The sequence below is a fragment of the Saccoglossus kowalevskii genome, chromosome 2 (genome assembly GCF_978046115.1).
Source record: "Saccoglossus kowalevskii chromosome 2, keSacKowa6.1, whole genome shotgun sequence".
NCBI lineage: Eukaryota > Metazoa > Hemichordata > Enteropneusta > Harrimaniidae > Saccoglossus > Saccoglossus kowalevskii.
In genome coordinates this window covers 9,466,078-9,486,958 of record NC_140642.1, presented here as the reverse complement: position 1 = coordinate 9,486,958, position 20,881 = coordinate 9,466,078, and the positions used below count along the sequence as shown (strand labels likewise).

Genomic DNA, 20,881 nt, shown 5'->3' with positions numbered 1-20,881 from the left:
GGGGTCCACCCATTGCTCCATTATGTCAACATTCGTAATAATATATGTTATAAACTAGAGAAAAAAGCAGCTAGTAAAACTTAAATTCTCACCCATTTGACATGCAGGGGGAACATAATTTCACCTGCTCATTTTTTTTTTACTGGACAAAAAAGAACTTGTATTTAAACAGAGTGTGATCAACACATAAAATAAATAAGATTGCGATGTAGACAAACTATTAAGATCAAACACAAGAATTGTGAAAAAGTAAATTTATTTTTGCACATTAAAAGACAAATACAACGTACAGAGAAACAGGATAAAACATCTATTAGATCTTTTTTAAAAATGATATTTATATTTCATTACATTAATGTCACTGTTCCTGCTTTGAATCTAGTAAATTTATATGGACATAGGATGAAGAAAAATAGTGAAGTGTATTTACCAGTGATGAACAGTGTATAACTCAGTAGACATGATTGAAATACAATGATCATATATTAAAACATAATAAATAATAAGGAAGCATAATGTTCAGTATTTGGCACCACAATGTTGAATTCTCATAATTGGTCCTGTGAGCTGTAGATGAAACCAGTGTTGTAGTAAGTTTGAGTTCTTCTTGAGATATCAGTAAAAAAAAGCATAAAATAAGCTAATTTTTATGCAAATTAGATATTTAATATTTACAAAATTCATCTAAGATCTGATCAGGTCTGTAGATAATCCAAGAACACTTGTGTATGAAGTTTCATCTGTGGAATGGTTTTTGAGATATCACATCTAAAAATGTACTAACTATTATGCAAATTAGGTAATTAATATTCACAGATTTCCACACAAAACTAATAAAGTCTGTGCATTATGCTAGATCACATATGTATCAAGTTACAATGAAACATGATGAGTGGTCTTAAAGATATCAGAGGAATAGAGACAAACATATTGACACAAAAATAGCACATGGAAGTAAAAAATTGCCAGTAATTCATAACATTTAATCAGATCACTAATTTCATTACACAGTTCATGTGAGTTTAAGAAACTTGTTCAGCATACATGTGTAACTGAGTTTTTATGTAATGTGAACAATCATTGAGTAAAAAAATATATTAATGCACATATGCATATTATTACATCATTCATATGTTATATGACTAAGATCTCAGAAAAAGTGTAAAAACGGATTTTGATATTAAAAGTAGCATAGTCCATAGTAAATGCCTTATTTAATGGATAACTGCATGCTAGGGTGTTATATTATCACGAATTTATTTCAATTTTCTGTGGTTCCAACAAAGATACTCATTCAGTTACTTCATCATATACATACTAATTATTGGGTTGGTGTACATAGAGATGTTACTAATACCATCCAAAATGTAGAGACAGACAAACATACAATGTGTGACTGCAAAGTATTGTTATGATTCATCCTATAGCACATGACATTGTTTCATGATCTCTCCATGTATAGATTTGGTAGCAATGGATTAAGACTTGAAATCTGAAAATAATAAAAAAACAATATGGTTTATTTTGTTACTACTTTCTGCCTCTAATATTGTACTTTTTAAACTCATGATGACTTGCTAAACCTGTCTAGACTAAGAGGCTCTTTCCAAGACTAATCCTAAAAGTTTCACACCACATTGTGAATTTGGATCAAGGCAAAGTCAAGGTAAGCGGGAATTCACTCTAGTCCACCTCAAGGATGACATGATGACATGCATTTTTAAACTGTTTTATTTAATATGATATACCAGAATATACAAGCCTTAGAATAGTGAGTGAATTTTTAGTGAAAACAAACTGGTCAAACATTGATAGATGGTTCTATACTGTTCTTGTGTCAACAATTCACAGTAATAATAGTGGTTTTACAAATCTTATTATTAAAATCCCATTAAAAACCATCATTTGTGTTACAATGTTGCTTTTTAAAAAATAGTTCAAAATCAATTGAAATTTCCACACAAGAAAAAATATCAAAGTCATTTAATGATCTAAATGCAGTAACAATAAATTCAAACCAGGAAACAAAAAAAATCTGTGGCAATGCATCTTGGGATCATCTCTCTTTTCAACATGACATGATAACGATGCAGATTGCCATTTATTATACTCGAGGTAGGATGCCATCTTTATGACCTGGAGAATTTGACCCAAATTTTAAATGAAATTTTGTATTGTAATGTCAGCATTACTTTCTAATCATATGCATAATGATGCATATATGTATATGTCAAAAGGAAGACACTTGTTAAAGTTGAAATTACAACTGCCTATATGTTATATCCCCATATTAAAATTTTTACCTTATTAAATATGTATATAGTCATCTGTAATTGTTCAGAAAAATCTTCACTTGCTATTCCCAGATTGTCTGCAAGGTGTATCAAGAGATTTGTGTAGAGTAATAACCGATAAACTGCTAAAAAGGGTTTATTGCTTCCAAGTATGCCATAAAAACCATGACCTGTTAAAAAAAATGATGATTAAATTATCAAAGTGTACATAAATTGTATGGATATGGAAACAAAAGTATTGTGAGAACTACAAACCGATTTCAGATTGCTTGGGTAACAAATCTTCAGTCTTTGTGAGCATTTCACAACAAGATGACAGTCTAGATATGACAAGAGAGTCTTCCAAACATTCCATAACTCTGCCTTTGTTAATTACATCCTGTGAAAAGACAAAATAAATTAAATTAATTAATTAATTAATTAGTGTAAAAATGAAATTACATATCTGAGTTACTTAGTATGTCATTGAGGATACACTTTTTAATGCAGTGACATATATGATTAGGATGAATAAAGTGACATTGTGTACATTGTTTTCATGAGACTCAAAAACATACCATAATATTGTTTTATTCAACATATATCAGTATGTACACATATATACCTTAAATATCCATGTATTTATTTGTAGCATGCCATAATCTCAGATACTGAACACATTTGCATACATATTCTTTTTTAATCCCATATATGCCATGACAGTTCAGTGTAAGAAAGCAGAATAGTGATTATCTAAATCTCCATACTGTGTAATAAAGGATTCCTGCAATCTGATTGGTCCATGCAAGCAGATTGACCTTTTGACACCATGGTTTGAGTATCACAAAATATGCAATTATTGGTGGTTATACACAATATATTATTAAGATTTACATTAATTGTAATAGTTTTGATGTTTCAGATGTTGATGAAAGTGTGTGTGTGATTTAGAATCACAAGTTTGTTTCCCCAATGTCCAGTGGTGATTTTTCACAGATTGTGAAACAGTAACAGTTGGAATAGACACCAACATTAGTAATTATGTTACCAATACAACCCTAAAACAAAAATTAATAGTGATGGTTTAAAAAATAACCATCTCCTAATCGCAATAGGGTGAACAGTCACTGGTGCTCGTGAATGACGATTATGCAAACCAGCAAGATGTAATACTGAATAGGAGCTGTGAAATTACTACATAGGTAAACAGAATATTGGCGATCCGCTCCGCTAGGATTGCCCTTATAATCACTTTTGTCGTTTTGTGTGTGTCTGTGTGTGTACATTTCCAGTGTTCACTATTATTTCTTCTGTGATTTTTTTGGCTTGGCCAATTTCGTTCAAACTTGGCAGGTAGGTCACACCTTAACCCTAGTTATAAGGAAAAATCTGAAAACTTTTTTTGGCCCACCGTTGCCATAGCAACAGCAAAAAAACTGATTTTTGGATAGCTTCACGCCAAATGTATCTCCTCCTACAAATTTGGGATAAAACACTTCAGACATAGCTCATTCTACTCAGCTTGAGTGTGGGCACAAAGTTACCATTTGAATTTTTGATATCTGTTTTCATTACCGAGAAATTTGACCCTAAAGTTGGGGTAACTTTTCACCAGCAACGGCTTTTAACTCCTCTGTGATTGTTTCGGCTGGCCGGTTTTGTTCATACTTCACAGGTAGGTCGTGCCGTCACTAATTGGAAAACAATCCTGGCCCACCATTGCCATTGCAACATCCAAAAACTGATTTTTGAATACTTTCGCCCCAAATGTATTACCTCCTACCAGTTTTATCGGTGTCGCTGGGTGTATATGATAAAGGGAAGTTGTGCAACCAAATTTGCCGAGTTCGCAGTTTTTCGCCAATAAAAAAATAACTAAGGCAACAACTCACGGTTTTTCAGCATTTTTGTAATAAAGACATTATTCTCCATCAATAATCCGCCCAAAACAGGAACATTTCTACTAATTCTTGTGTTTTTTCGACGTTTTTCGAAAAACCTGCGATTAGGCTGTGAAAGTAGAACATTCCGGAGGGGGCGAAATGGAAGAGCCATATTTAACGCGTAAAAATAGAACGCGTATTTTGACCTCTATGCGGTCGTCGCCAAAGAGCCCCGCGTCCATCGCCTGGCAATGCTCTTCCGTTTCACCAGTTGCGTTTTTTTGGCTAAAATTTGGGCAGTACTGTCAGTCACGAAAATTGATGAATAAATTAATACACATAAAATATGAATCACGGGCTAATTCAATGGTCACCAAACACTCCACTGTGGCAAGATAGTAGCGTACTGTATATTTGGGATAAAACACTTCAGACATAGCTCATTCTACTCAGCTTGAGTGTGGGCACAAAGTTACCATTTGAATTTTTGATATCTGTTTTCATTACCGAGAAATTTGACCCTAAAGTTGGGGTAACTTTTCACCAGCAACGGCTTTTAACTCCTCTGTGATTGTTTCGGCTGGCCGGTTTTGTTCATACTTCACAGGTAGGTCGTGCCGTCACTAATTGGAAAACAATCCTGGCCCACCATTGCCATTGCAACATCCAAAAACTGATTTTTGAATACTTTCGCCCCAAATGTATTACCTCCTACCAGTTTTATCGGTGTCGCTGGGTGTATATGATAAAGGGAAGTTGTGCAACCAAATTTGCCGAGTTCGCAGTTTTTCGCCAATAAAAAAATAACTAAGGCAACAACTCACGGTTTTTCAGCATTTTTGTAATAAAGACATTATTCTCCATCAATAATCCGCCCAAAACAGGAACATTTCTACTAATTCTTGTGTTTTTTCGACGTTTTTCGAAAAACCTGCGATTAGGCTGTGAAAGTAGAACATTCCGGAGGGGGCGAAATGGAAGAGCCATATTTAACGCGTAAAAATAGAACGCGTATTTTGACCTCTATGCGGTTGTCGCCAAAGAGCCCCGCGTCCATCGCCTGGCAATGCTCTTCCGTTTCACCAGTTGCGTTTTTTTGGCTAAAATTTGGGCAGTACTGTAAGTCACGAAAATTGATGAATAAATTAATACACATAAAATATGAATCACGGGCTAATTCAATGGTCACCGAACACTCCACTGTGGCAAGATAGTAGCGTACTGTATATTTGACCCAGATTTGACAAGCGTGGTACAGTTTTTTGTGCGTGTCCGTAATAACGCGCACAAAGGATTGTGGGACATAGTCCTTTATTTGCTGGCATTCTTGACTTTTGACTGCAGTTCTTTTTTATATTTTAGAGCACCGTCCCTCGTTGAGGGACGGTGTTTAGAGTAAATGCTTTTGATATGCTCTTAGGTTTCTTAATATCCGTCTGAAATTCTGGACTGTGGTCATATTTTTCGATTAGGAGTCGTATATTTAAATAACTCACCGTGACTAATGTTTTGCATTATGAAGTATATTTTTATGAAGGTCAACACACTGTACTTTAGGTAAATATTTACCATCTCGTTATTTCATTATTTCGCTTTCCAGCATTTACAGGAAACGCTTCATTCTAGAAAATGCTATCGCAAAACTGTTGGAAATAATAAATGTCACAGCAGAATACGTCCTAGCACAGTCACTCGACTAGGAGAGTGATTGTGGTCCTAGTAATAAACTAAGTGACTTCCAAAAACTGAATGGTGTTTGCAAACTTCGTATTAGTTATAAACCGACGTTAGCTTCACGTTTATGTCACACCATGGAAACAGCCAAAAACATGGTGCTTGTTTTTGAGCGGAGCGGATCGCCAACCAGCCTACCGGCTTGTCAAATTTATGACCCTACAGATTTATTAAACTTGTGTAGTAATTTTCATTTAGTGTGATAAATCTGATAATGTAGGGTCTCTCAAGAATCACACACTCAGGATAGTATTTTAATCAAATATACAAGCATTTTAGCTGCATATTCAAATTCACAGTAGAGACATGAAAGTATCATACTTCAAAAAGTGGCTATCAAAATGACTAAATCATCGTGCTTTAGGTTTTAGAATCAAATGATAATACCCCTGTCAATATTTATAATAACTTAAAGAAGATTATAGTTGAAATATAATAGTTTTCAAATTTAAATTTCATTACAGAAAAATAATAATTATTGATAAGAAACTTAATTCTATAAAGAATGTCAAACATTCTACTGTATGCTGATGGCATTGGAAAAAATGACTGAATGTATGAAATAGATATACTGGTAGGCGTCAAATAAAGACTATTAAAACAAGAAGCCTTTCATTTGCCAGTGCTTTAAGATGAACACCATGAAATAAATCTGATCAACACTATAGAAATATAAGTGGAAATTATGCAAATTAGTTAATTGATATGCAGAGAATACAACTCCCAAATTCATCAAGTCTGTGAATAACTTCAGGGTACAGTAGAGTGGTTTTTGAGATATCAGTGCATGGAACAACTTATTATGCAAACTAGGTATTCTTGGCAAAATATTGTTTGATACCTGCCTGCCAGTCAATTAATATGTTTATGTTTCACTGACATCTGTTGAGGGGTTCTTAAATATTGTGAAACAGCAATAAAATTGGCTAGTTTATGGAAATTAGTTATTTAACGTGCATGGACTTCAAACCTAAAACTAAATAAAACATTGTGTGTTTTGCACACAGTAAATATTTTGGGACTATGTACCTAATGCAGCTTACCTTTGTATGATTATACATCATTTTAGTCATAATGAGATGTTCTGCATAAATATTAGCATCCTCTTGTTCAAATAAATGAATTGAACTAAAAGTACAGAAACAAAAACCCTGGTTAGTTTCATGAGAGGGAGATGAGTACAATGATCTGTTATCTCAAGAGCAGATTCAGTGCAGTACAGTGGAAGTCACCATGGCACAACAGCAGATTCAGTGCAGTACAGTGGAAGTCACCATGGCAAAAGAGCAGATTCACTGCAGTACAGTGGAAGTCACCATGGCACAAGAGCAGATTCACTGCAGTACAGTGGAAGTCACCATGGCACAAGAGCAGATTCACTGCAGTACAGTGGAAGTCACCATGGCAAAAGAGCAGATTCACTGCAGTACAGTGGAAGTCACCATGGCACAAGAGCAGATTCACTGCAGTACAGTGGAAGTCACCATGGCACAAGAGCAGATTCACTGCAGTACAGTGGAAGTCACCATGACAAAAGAGCAGATTCACTGCAGTACAGTGGAAGTCACCATGGCAAAAGAGCAGATTCACTGCAGTACAGTGGAAGTCACCATGGCACAAGAGCAGATTCACTGCAGTACAGTGGAAGTCACCATGGCACAACAGCAGATTCACTGCAGTACAGTGGAAGTCACCATGGCACAAGAGCAGATTCACTGCAGTACAGTGGAAGTCACCATGGCACAAGAGCAGATTCACTGCAGTACAGTGGAAGTCACCATGGCACAAGAGCAGATTCACTGCAGTACAGTGGAAGTCACCATGGCACAAGAGCAGATTCAGTACAGTCACCATGGCACAAGAGCAGATTCACTGCAGTACAGTGGAAGTCACCATGGCACAAGAGCAGATTCACTGCAGTACAGTGGAAGTCGCCATGGCACAAGAGCAGATTCACTGCAGTACAGTGGAAGTCACCATGGCACAAGAGCAGATTCACTGCAGTACAGTGGAAGTCACCATGGCAAAAGAGCAGATTCACTGCAGTACAGTGGAAGTCACCATGGCAAAAGAGCAGATTCACTGCAGTACAGTGGAAGTCACCATGGCACAAGAGCAGATTCACTGCAGTACAGTGGAAGTCACCATGGCAAAAGAGCAGATTCACTGCAGTACAGTGGAAGTCACCATGGCAAAAGAGCAGATTCACTGCAGTACAGTGGAAGTCACCATGGCACAAGAGCAGATTCACTGCAGTACAGTGGAAGTCACCATGGCACAACAGCAGATTCACTGCAGTACAGTGGAAGTCACCATGGCACAACAGCAGATTCACTGCAGTACAGTGGAAGTCACCATGGCACAAGAGCAGATTCAGTACAGTCACCATGGCACAAGAGCAGATTCACTGCAGTACAGTGGAAGTCACCATGACACAAGAGCAGATTCACTGCAGTACAGTGGAAGTCACCATGGCACAAGAGCAGATTCACTGCAGTACAGTGGAAGTCACCATGGCAAAAGAGCAGATTCACTGCAGTGCAGTGGAAGTCACCATGACAAAAGAGCAGATTCACTGCAGTACAGTGGAAGTCACCATGGCACAAGAGCAGATTCACTGCAGTACAGTGGAAGTCACCATGGCACAAGAGCAGATTCACTGCAGTACAGTGGAAGTCACCATGACACAAGAGCAGATTCACTGCAGTACAGTGGAAGTCACCATGGCAAAAGAGCAGATTCACTGCAGTACAGTGGAAGTCAGCATGGCACAAGAGCAGATTCACTGCAGTACAGTGGAAGTCACCATGGCAAAAGAGCAGATTCACTGCAGTACAGTGGAAGTCAGCATGGCACAAGAGCAGATTCACTGCAGTACAGTGGAAGTCACCATGACACAAAAGCAGATTCACTGCAGTACAGTGGAAGTCACCATGGCAAAAGAGCAGATTCACTGCAGTACAGTGGAAGTCACCATGGCAAAAGAGCAGATTCACTGCAGTACAGTGGAAGTCACCATGGCACAAGAGCAGATTCACTGCAGTACAGTGGAAGTCACCATGGCACAAGAGCAGATTCACTGCAGTACAGTGGAAGTCACCATGGCACAAGAGCAGATTCACTGCAGTACAGTGGAAGTCACCATGGCACAAGAGCAGATTCAGTACAGTCACCATGGCACAAGAGCGGATTCACTGCAGTACAGTGGAAGTCACCATGGCACAAGAGCAGATTCACTGCAGTACAGTGGAAGTCGCCATAGCACAAGAGCAGATTCACTGCAGTACAGTGGAAGTCACCATGGCAAAAGAGCAGATTCACTGCATTACAGTGGAAGTCACCATGGCAAAAGAGCAGATTCACTGCAGTACAGTGGAAGTCACCATGGCACAAGAGCAGATTCACTGCAGTACAGTGGAAGTCACTATGGCACAACAGCAGATTCACTGCAGTACAGTGGAAGTCACCATGGCACAAGAGCAGATTCACTGCAGTACAGTGGAAGTCACCATGGCACAAGAGCAGATTCAGTACAGTCACCATGGCACAAGAGCAGATTCACTGCAGTACAGTGGAAGTCACCATGACACAAGAGCAGATTCACTGCAGTACAGTGGAAGTCACCATGGCACAAGAGCAGATTCACTGCAGTGCAGTGGAAGTCACCATGACAAAAGAGCAGATTCACTGCAGTACAGTGGAAGTCACCATGGCAAAAGAGCAGATTCACTGCAGTACAGTGGAAGCCACCATGGCAAAAGAGCAGATTCACTGCAGTACAGTGGAAGTCACCATGGCAAAAGAGCAGATTCACTGCAGTACAGTGGAAGCCACCATGGCAAAAGAGCAGATTTACTGCAGTACAGTGGAAGTCACCATGACAAAAGAGCAGATTCACACTGCAGTACAGTGGAAGTCACCATGGCAAAAGAGCAGATTCACTGCAGTACAGTGGAAGCCACCATGGCAAAAGAGCAGATTCACTGCAGTACAGTGGAAGTCACCATGGCAAAAGAGCAGATTCACTGCAGTACAGTGGAAGTCACCATGGCAAAAGAGCAGATTCACTGCAGTACAGTGGAAGCCACCATGGCAAAAGAGCAGATTCACTGCAGTACAGTGGAAGTCACCATGGCAAAAGAGCAGATTCACTGCAGTACAGTGGAAGTCACCATGGCACAAGAGCAGATTCACTGCAGTACAGTGGAAGTCACTATGGCACAAGAGCAGATTCACTGCAGTACAGTGGAAGTCACCATGGCAAAAGAGCAGATTCACTGCAGTACAGTGGAAGTCACCATGGCAAAAGAGCAGATTCACTGCAGTACAGTGGAAGTCACCATGGCACAATAGCAGATTCACTGCAGTACAGTGGAAGTCACCATGGCAAAAGAGCAGATTCACTGCAGTACAGTGGAAGTCACCATGGCAAAAGAGCAGATTCACTGCAGTACAGTGGAAGTCACCATGGCAAAAGAGCAGATTCACTGCAGTACAGTGGAAGTCACCATGGCACAAGAGCAGATTCACTGCAGTACAGTGGAAGTCACCATGGCAAAAGAGCAGATTCACTGCAGTACAGTGGAAGTCACCATGGCAAAAGAGCAGATTCACTGCAGTACAGTGGAAGTCACCATGGCAAAAGAGCAGATTCACTGCAGTACAGTGGAAGTCACCATGGCAAAAGAGCAGATTCACTGCAGTACAGTGGAAGTCACCATGGCAAAAGAGCAGATTCACTGCAGTACAGTGGAAGTCACCATGGCAAAAGAGCAGATTCACTGCAGTACAGTGGAAGTCACCATGACACAAGAGCAGATTCACTGCAGTACAGTGGAAGTCACCATGACACAAGAGCAGATTCACTGCAGTACAGTGGAAGTCACCATGGCACAAGAGCAGATTCACTGCAGTACAGTGGAAGTCACCATGACACAAGAGCAGATTCACTGCAGTACAGTGGAAGTCACCATGGCACAAGAGCAGATTCACTGCAGTACAGTGGAAGTCAGCATGGCACAATAGCAGATTCACTGCAGTACAGTGGAAGTCACCATGACACAAGAGCAGATTCACTGCAGTACAGTGGAAGTCACCATGGCACAAGAGCAGATTCACTGCAGTACAGTGGAAGTCACCATAGCACAACAGCAGATTCACTGCAGTACAGTGAAAGTCACCATGACACGAGAGCAGATTCACTGCAGTACAGTGGAAGTCACCATGGCACAAGAGCAGATTCACTGCAGTACAGTGGAAGTCACCATAGCACAAGAGCAGATTCACTGCAGTACAGTGAAAGTCACCATGACACAAGAGCAGATTCACTGCAGTACAGTGGAAGTCACCATAGCACAAGAGCAGATTCACTGCAGTACAGTGGAAGTCACCACGACACAAGAGCAGATTCACTGCAGTACAGTGGAAGTCACCATAGCACAAGAGCAGATTCACTGCAGTACAGTGGAAGTCACCATAGCACAAGAGCAGATTCACTACAGTACAGTGGAAGTCACCAGAGCACAAGAGCAGATTCACTGCAGTACAGTGGAAGTCACCACGACACAAGAGCAGATTCACTGCAGTACAGTGGAAGTCACCATGACACAAGAGCAGATTCACTGCAGTACAGTGGAAGTCACCATGGCACAAGAGCAGATTCACTGCAGTACAGTGGAAGTCACCATAGCACAAGAGCAGATTCACTGCAGTACAGTGGAAGTCACCACGACACAAGAGCAGATTCACTGCAGTACAGTGGAAGTCACCATGACACAAGAGCAGATTCACTGCAGTACAGTGGAAGTCACCATAGCACAAGAGCAGATTCACTGCAGTACAGTGGAAGTCACCACGACACAAGAGCAGATTCACTGCAGTACAGTGGAAGTCACCATAGCACAAGAGCAGATTCACTGCAGTACAGTGGAAGTCACCACGACACAAGAGCAGATTCACTGCAGTACAGTGGAAGTCACCATGACACAAGAGCAGATTCACTGCAGTACAGTGGAAGTCACCATAGCACAAGAGCAGATTCACTGCAGTACAGTGGAAGTCACCATGGCACAAGAGCAGATTCACTGCAGTACAGTGGAAGTCACCACGACACAAGAGCAGATTCACTGCAGTACAGTGGAAGTCACCATGGCACAAGAGCAGATTCACTGCAGTACAGTGGAAGTCACCATAGCGCAACAGCAGATTCACTGCAGTACAGTGGAAGTCACCACGACACAAGAGCAGATTCACTGCAGTACAGTGGAAGTCACCATGGCAAAAGAGCAGATTCACTGCAGTACAGTGGAAGTCACCATGGCACAAGAGCAGATTCACTGCAGTACAGTGGAAGTCACCACGACACAAGAGCAGATTCACTGCAGTACAGTGGAAGTCACCATGGCAAAAGAGCAGATTCACTGCAGTACAGTGGAAGTCACCAGAGCACAAGAGCAGATTCACTGCAGTACAGTGGAAGTCACCATAGCACAAGAGCAGATTCACTGCAGTACAGTGGAAGTCACCATAGCGCAACAGCAGATTCACTGCAGTACAGTGGAAGTCACCATAGCGCAACAGCAGATTCACTGCAGTACAGTAGAAGTCACCATGACACAAGAGCAGATTCACTGCAGTACAGTGGAAGTCACCATAGCACAAGAGCAGATTCACTGCAGTACAGTGGAAGTCACCATAGCACAAGAGCAGATTCACTGCAGTACAGTGGAAGTCACCATAGCACAAGAGCAGATTCACTGCAGTACAGTGGAAGACAACATGGCACAACAGCAGATTCACTGCAGTACAGTAGAAGCCACCATGGCACAAGAAAATATTAAGTTAGATTCAAACAAGAGTCCCAATACATTTCATGCAATTTCATGAATTTAGGAATGAATTGATAGGAATATGCTTTATATGAAAATACTTAGAGCACAACAAAATACAAAATACCCGTAATCTTACCTAGCCTTGATATGCTTCTCAATAACATCCACAACTGACACCTTGCCTTGCATATAATCCAAGATGTACATCACAAAAACACAAGACCATTGATAAGTGTGAAACATGTAAACAAACAGTAGCTACAGAATAGATAAAATAAAACAAGATGTTGACAAATGTGAATCCACTTGCGCATGTAATAACTCTATATATCATTTGAAAAATGTAATTACCTGTAAGCCTACATTGCTATGGAGACTAGAATACTGGATACAACTTGCTGTACGTGGCAACAAAGACGTAAACTGAGCACCTTCCATTCTAATTTCATATACTTCATCTTGTAGGAGACACATACTACACTGAAATATACTATGGTTGGAAACAAATATTTAATAACAATATTTTTTGAAATATAGATATCTCCATCCTGAATTAAATTATGACTACATCAGGCAATTTGTAAAATTTTATAATTAATTGTAAATTACAGAATATAGTAGCATCAGTCTCAGGTAGGGAAAAAACTAGAGTATGTTGGAATAAGACAAGTGACCTCTCAGCTACAGGTCCACCTGTATAATATCAAATCAATCAGACTTGCGGGTTTTAACAAATAGTCAAAATATCACTTTTTACCAAAAATATTCATCAAAAATATGTATAATATCAAAGCAATTGGACTACTGGTTTTCAAGAAGAAGTTGAAAATATCACTTTTTATCAAAAAAATATTCACCAAAAATAGTAAAGTCTACCCAAAGTACATATACACCAAGTATCAAAGCAATCGGTCTTGTAGTTTTCAAGAAGTCAAAAAAGTAAAAATGACGATGGACGACGGAAACAGACAATCAGTCATTGATAAGCTTTGCTTGACAAAGTCAACAGCCAAGCTAAAAATAGGACCATACATGATGCTACCAGGCCATAAAGTCTGAAGAGATATCCTAGCTACATGACCATATAAGCATTACCCAAGCACCAAATGAAAGCATACTTGACAAGATATAAAAATATGTCAATACTAATTAAAAATACTCTTACTTGATAGCATACTGCACTAGTTGTTCATCTTGACTGTTTGCTATGGCTTGTAGTACATCACAACCAACAATCTGAAGAGATTTGGTAACGGCCAACCTCAGATCTTCCACATTGGTAGCACTACTGTATTCTTGTATTAGACTGCACCAATCACTAATATAATGCCTATAATGGCAAGACATCAAAAACAGATGGAATCACTCATGTAATAGGTTAAAGCAGGGGAGTCATCACTTGTGTGTACAGCAGATGGTGATAGCGCATTGATGTTTAACAAATAAGCATTTACCCATAAGCCATTGCATTTTAGCATTCATTGTTATTGTCACTTAGGACTCAATTTATACAGTGTGCACGGTGACAACTCTGCAATTAAACTGTTGATGCAAATCAGATCTACAGGTCGGGGATTGTATGATGCAACTTTATATCAACATTAGAAAGTTTACCTTGACTTTTCGCAGTCCAGATTTCTTTTCAGAATGACAGCAAGTGCAGGTACAGCAGTAGCAGCCATAGTGGAGCCTTTGACACCCCGGGCAAGGGGTAATAAAATCTGCCATAAATGATGGAAATCATCTGATATGGACAGATTGTCATGCTGCATCAAGAGGATGAAGATTTGTAATTTTACCAGTAAACATGATTGGCTAGATTCATGTTTAAGGTCTTTTATAATGAGCGTCAGTAATGTATCACTTCCGGAACCAGTGATGATTGGTTGGGAATTGATCACATGATTGATATGATGTAATGATGACAGTTGTATTTCTGTATCACTCGATAAGAGGCATTGATGAAGGAATTGACTAATGTTTTCTTCCTGCTGGAATACCCAGGAAGCTTCTACCATGGCTTTTGAAAGTATAGAACCACAAACCTGCAAAGAAAATCCACTATCAGCATAATTATAGTCAAGATACAAAATCTGCTAATGATCGGAGCAGGAGAACGAACACTACTTATACATGTGAATATCATCAAAGGCACTTATTAGATGCCAATCACTTGTAAGATTTCTCTTCCCAACATTACATAATTGCCCCTCAACTCTCCTACCAGTAATCTATATTTAAATTATCACAAAATGGTGACAATTGTCTGATTTTGTCAGTTTTGCAACAATGATGATCTTCGACTTGGAGTCACCAAGTAGACAAAACAGACTTCTATATATAATCAATCATTACCAAATTCTCCACGTTCTCGTTCCGGAAATCTGTAACAATTTTGAATACATGGAGTTTCAACTGCTGATATTTCTCCGATTCATCTTCCATGTTTGTTAGACATTTCAGCAAAATATTCACATATAATGCCCTAGTGAGAGGGCATGGATTGTCAGACTTTGCTAACCATAACTTGGCTTGAAGTTTACCAATAACAGAGGAGTAGGAACTCATAAATCTGTAAGAGTAGAGAATCAACATACTATCATATTGTAATACTGAACAATGAATAATACAACTTCTGTCATTGTCAGGTTTCATTCTTAATCATCATTGGTACAGCTATGCTTCAGTGAATTGAGACTGAAAGTGAATATGGCATTGTCTGCATATGTCTGTGTGTCTACTCTTGCCACCACCTGTGGAATATAGATCAGATTATTATAATTTTATGGAAAATTTAAAATGTACACATGATACACACATGATCAGGTTATGTTATGATTTGGGTCAGTCCATTTTGAGTTTGTCCAAAATATCATTGTCAATTCATTGAGACAGTGTGCTAGAGTTAATTGCTACTACCCCGATAACCACATGGTCCATAAATTCTGTGTGAAAGTTGCTATTTAATTGCTATATAAAACGGATTTATGGGATGAGTGTATACAAAACTAGATATCCATGTAAGGCGATATATGTGACATATCAAGGATTTATAAGATATTGTAAGAGTATGCAACTTAGATATCCATGTGTAGTGGTAATGATATGCGATGAGGTTGTATGCCTCAATCAAATGTACTTCGTTGAATGGGTATTTTAAAAGGCAAAAACACATAGCAGTAATATACACACTTTGCAAATAAGCTAGCAAAAACAGCCTGAGAAGAAATGACTAGTTCATTCACAGACATTTCATAAAAATTCATGTTTTGTCATCATCTCACAATTTGTGTGAATTCATATTGGGATCTTTATCGCATAGCATATCAGTTTTATACAGTTACATTTTTTGGACACAATTAGAAATGAATATATGGTCTTTTTCCGACAGGAACAAATACTCACCGTTCATGAGATGTCAATGATTGTAATAGTTTCTCTATTTGTAATAACATTCCATGCAATTTATTATGATATTTGACTGCATCAAAACTAGCAGGTAAATCATCCAATATGGCTGACAGTATGTTTGGTTGTTCCTCCATGGTAACCAATGGTACAAGTGCTGATGCTGATAATACTCTCACAGCATAAATAGGACTTGATGACAGTTCCATCACAGGTTGGATAAAGCTTGACAGTGCACTGAGAGGGACATATACATAGTGTAAGTGTTCATTTTGATAAGGCTGACAAAATGAGTATGTCTCTTACAATATATTGAAAACAGATTTCAGAAAAACATGAAAGCTCATTGTTACTGTTTTGTGGGTGCTGATATAGCACAGCTTACCATTCAGAGCTGTATTGTTGAATTCCAACAGCGAGTTTTGACAACAACGTTAAGACTGGATGAAGTCCAGGGTGAAGGTTAAGTCTATTATTAGATGTTGATGCTTTGATGACTTCTGACAACAGATATGACTGCAGCTTGGGATAGCGATAAAAGAATTCTTGTGCTGTGATAGTGTTTAAATCAGAATGTTCGTCTTGAACTCGTTTTTGACCCAACATACGAGCTACTAATGTACCTATAGGATTGAAAATATTACATTGGTATCAACTTAAATTTTTTCAGTGAAATATATTTAGCTAATACTGAATGTACTGCTGTCTATTATCTTAAAGACTGGTGGTCATTGAGACCGTGCATGGGTCCCATACTACATGTGGCAACATGTCAAATGTGTTAAATCAATTAAAACATCAGTCACTTAATCTTTTCACCACCAGTTCCCTCTTTTCATCACAAATTCACAATATATAGTTCCGTTTATGGTCTGTTTAGAATATATCCACCACCACAGAAAAAAGTATGAGAAACTCAAATTTGCACATCGGTTTTTGTGTCAGGCAAAACAAGCTGTTGGCTTTCAAAACTATTGGCCCCAAACAAAATGTTCAACACTGGTAAAAATCAGCAGAGATTTGTCTTATGAAAAACATAATTAAACTTACCATACAACAGTGTAGCAGAATTTCTGATGGCCCATGATGAGGATGAAAACCCTTCTATAGTTACCATGACAACATCAGATGCATACTGCAACATAGTGTTGCCAAGGACAGAATTCCTGAATAGTGACTTCATAATGTTTAATGCATGAACCTGAGGCAAATCTATAGTTTGTGTAGTATCGGTTGGTATTGGATGGTTGACAGTTTGAAGTAGCCTAGTCATGGATAGTTTGAGCAGTGATCTCTGGGGAAGAAAATAGTTACTAATTAATGATGACAGTCATGATACAAATATTCAAAGACACAAATGAGCATAACCAACACTGAAATGAGTCAGCCATTTTGAATCAGAACTTGAAAGAAATGCGTATTGTAACAGGATGTACAAAGTATGTATAAAGTTTGATTGGAACTAGTCAATGTCAGAGACGTAGTTTTAGAATAGCGGAAATGCTTGATTTTGATGAACTTAATTTGAACATTAAAATATATATATATATGCGATCTGTTGTATGAAGTATATATAAAGTTTGAATGTGATTGGTCAAAGTATGTCATATATATGAGATAGGGATCCCAAACAGCATTTGTTAAAACAAAATGGCTGCCAATGAGCCATTTTAATAAATTTGATTTGCAAAACAAAATGCTGCGCACCATGTTTAAACAAAATCTATGCATATATGGCCAAGTTCCAGTTCCAAAATAGTTAAATTTTACGCATAAAAATAATAGTCACTCTTCATCCATTTCAAATGGGATTGTGAAACGATGAACATGGATATGTCTCCTAAAATGTATGTGTGATTTGAACGTGATCCTCTCAGGATTTCCAAGATACAGAGAGGGTGATGCACAAATAAACTGATTTGGCTGTGATGATATGTGTGATCATTCTGATCTGATTACATTACTGGATTTGACCTGGTTCAAACACTGAGTGTTCAATTGTATTTATATTATTAGGAAATGACAAGTATGGTTACTTATTTGATAAAGACAATAATTACATCCATGGTGCAAACTTATTTGTACATTACACAAATTTACGTAATAGGAAATACTACAACTCAATTTGTAATGTTAGAAGTGCATGGCCGAGTTCTTAACATAACACTGACCTCTCTTCCTTTAGGTTCACATGCAGTAATAGTTTCTACCATCAATGGTAATGTTAGAAGTGCATGGCCGAGCTCTTAACATAACACTGACCTCTCTTCCTTTAGGTTCACATGCAGTGATAGTTTCTACCATCAATGGTAATCCATTGTAATGTTAGAAGTGCATGGCCGAGCTCTTAACATAACACTGACCTCTCTTCCTTTAGGTTCACATGCAGTGATAGTTTCTACCATCAATGGTAATGTTAGAAGTGCATGGCCGAGCTCTTAACATAACACTGACCTCTCTTCCTTTAGGTTCACATGCAGTAATAGTTTCTACCATCAATGGTAATCCAGCACTTCTTCTGGTGATAGAGGTGCCTGATAAAGAGGAATCTAATAAACAGAACACCTACAAAACAAATCAGTTGCAAATATTATAATTAATTATAGCTACAATTTCAAAATTAATGTACTAACGCTATAAAGCAGAGAAGCTCTCTTTCCAGGGAGATTATCAGCAACACTAATACTGAGTGTAAAATAACAACCAGATGTACATTGTTAGCTTTGACCAAGATAAACTAGTAATTAATATATACCGGTATATATACCGGTAAGTAATCAGCTGTTTGTTGCCAAAAACCATAAGATAACCTACTACCAAGCAGTTTTACTTAAATTAAATTAAATTATCCCAATAACTGATTAGCTGATCATTATAATAATTAATCACAAATGTATTAAGAACTCATTAAGCTATTTAACAATCAGAGGGCCAAATTGTGTATGTACCACAGGTATATAACGAGTTTAAATAAGAACTATCAAACAATTCTTAATTGTGGGCGTTATTAATGCAAAGTTTATTAATATATCATATCATGCAAAGTTTATTCGAATTTCTATGAAATTTTGAAGGAGAAAAAATAATATTTATTTATAATCTCACAATATTTTCCCTTAGGTTGATGTAAACACACGTGTTTACTGCCCGAGTTTTGAAACAATCTGAGCCACACTGAGGTGATACTCTGGCAGTAATCACAAGTGTATGTTTATGAAAACATAAGCATAAGCAGTAAGAGAAAATATCGTGAGATTACAGATTCATCACATACATATTTCTGCAGTCTGAAATAGTTAAACAGCAAAGTGTTGACAGGTAAATTAATGTGGGAAAAAACACCAAATACAAATCTATCATTGTGTATACTTTGGTTTCTAATTCTCTTGATCCCAAGTGTTCTATTTCATGTGAACGCCTTGTGTATGATCTATGGAGATTCTGCTCCCTTTGTGATATTTGCTCCAACTTGCTAAGAGTTTTTTTTTTTAAATTTCAAATGATTTTTGAAAGAACTGAATAATAATTCCGAAGATACACACATGAGCTTGCTAAAATGATTCATTGTTACCACAATCCATAGTTTTCAGATTGTATATAAACTTGGAAGCTCCACAGGCAGAATGTACAATGAAAACAAAGTTTGGCAAGATGTCACACTGTAGTGATAATGTCAGATAAATTATTTTATTAATCATGAGACAAATCTACTACATATACGAGTATATACTATACATAAACAGACCTGGTCAAGTAAAGTCTTTGGAATACTTGAGAGTTCTTGGCTGGAAGATGATAACAATCTGGAACACAATTTCATAAATCCTAGATTACATCCCTCTATAGCACCCTGTAAAATAAATGAAATAAAGTAAAACTTTCAAACCTTACACAGAGTATTTCATTGTAAAATTGACAACCTGTTGTATCTTAATCTAGAGAAATGTATGGTGTAGACAGGTTTAAATCACTGCACTAAGATAAAAGCATGATTGGTTTTACCATTGCATCAAATATTTTTTAAGTATGTTTGGATTGGAATCAGTGTTTCTGAGAATAGCATGACTTCATAGCTCTTGCTTTAAGGTCTTCTTGAACCCTAATAACTTAAGTTTTATTCTTAGGTTTGTGTCTGTTTTTGTTTTAGTTTCAATGGACATAGAAGTTGAACAGTAACAGGGACAGTTTATAGTTAGATATCCATTGACCTCTAGATATAAGAATTATGAGACACAACACTTCATGCACATGTAGCTAGCTTCAATAGGGGCTAACAATTAACACCTTACCCTATGACGGCATTTGGTGAGAACTTTTACAAACATGTCTGCCATCTTTTGAATTTGTTCAGTTGATAGAACTCCAGAGAATTCATCACATAATGGTAACTTTTCAGCAATGGCTCCTAGCAGCAAACTACATTCCTGTGAACAAAACATTCATCATGAAATTATACATATTTTGTTGACATTTGAAAAAAACAAAATATCAAGCGCTTACATACATATATACCAAGATTATTAAAATCAAAAACAGTCTGAGATGATATGACCAGTTCATTCACAGACTACTTCACAGACTACTTCAAACAAAATATCAAGCGCTTACATACATATATACCAAGATTATTAAAATCAAAAACAGTCTGAGATGATATGACCAGTTCATTCACAGACTACTTCATGAGTAATCATGTGCAACATTTTGTATAATTTTTGGAACATATGGACATGATTTTTTATTAGCTAAATTA

At 37.8% G+C, this 20,881-nt stretch overlaps 2 protein-coding genes across 2 annotated transcripts in view; both read right to left on the bottom strand.

The window, feature by feature from the left end:
- Window positions 1-239: 239 nt before the first annotated feature.
- Window positions 240-17,352, bottom strand: LOC102805820 (tRNA (32-2'-O)-methyltransferase regulator THADA-like). Its single transcript, XM_085506146.1, has 12 exons — window positions 17,179-17,352; window positions 16,514-16,751; window positions 16,126-16,365; window positions 15,076-15,292; window positions 14,335-14,765; window positions 13,886-14,050; window positions 13,072-13,210; window positions 12,857-12,978; window positions 6,934-7,018; window positions 2,550-2,673; window positions 2,304-2,464; window positions 240-1,492 (listed from the first exon to the last, which is right to left on the bottom strand). The coding sequence occupies exons 1-12, from the start codon at window positions 17,309-17,311 to the stop codon at window positions 1,442-1,444; spliced, it is 2,106 nt and encodes a 701-aa protein (XP_085362272.1). The 5' UTR covers window positions 17,312-17,352; the 3' UTR covers window positions 240-1,441.
- Window positions 17,353-18,507: 1,155 nt separating this feature from the next.
- Window positions 18,508-20,881, bottom strand: part of LOC102808734 (uncharacterized) — a 29,114-nt gene continuing 26,740 nt past the window's right edge. Inside the window, exons 23-25 of the mRNA XM_085504641.1 lie at window positions 20,418-20,552; window positions 19,874-19,978; window positions 18,508-18,693 (exon numbers count right to left, since the gene is read on the bottom strand). Of these exons, the coding sequence (XP_085360767.1) occupies window positions 18,508-18,693; window positions 19,874-19,978; window positions 20,418-20,552 (426 nt within the window). The remainder of the gene's footprint in view (window positions 18,694-19,873; window positions 19,979-20,417; window positions 20,553-20,881) is intronic.

Excerpts from the sequence above, each read along its gene's own strand:
- LOC102805820 (XM_085506146.1), bottom strand. The coding sequence starts at position 17,311 with ATGAAGTCACTATTCAGGAATTCTGTCCTTGGCAACACTATGTTGCAG. Across the intron at positions 16,752-17,178 it reads TTCTGCTACACTGTTGTATG|GTACATTAGTAGCTCGTATG; the intron begins GTAAGTTTAATT and ends TCAATCCTATAG. Across the intron at positions 14,766-15,075 it reads ACGAGAACGTGGAGAATTTG|GTTTGTGGTTCTATACTTTC; the intron begins GTAATGATTGAT and ends TTTTCTTTGCAG.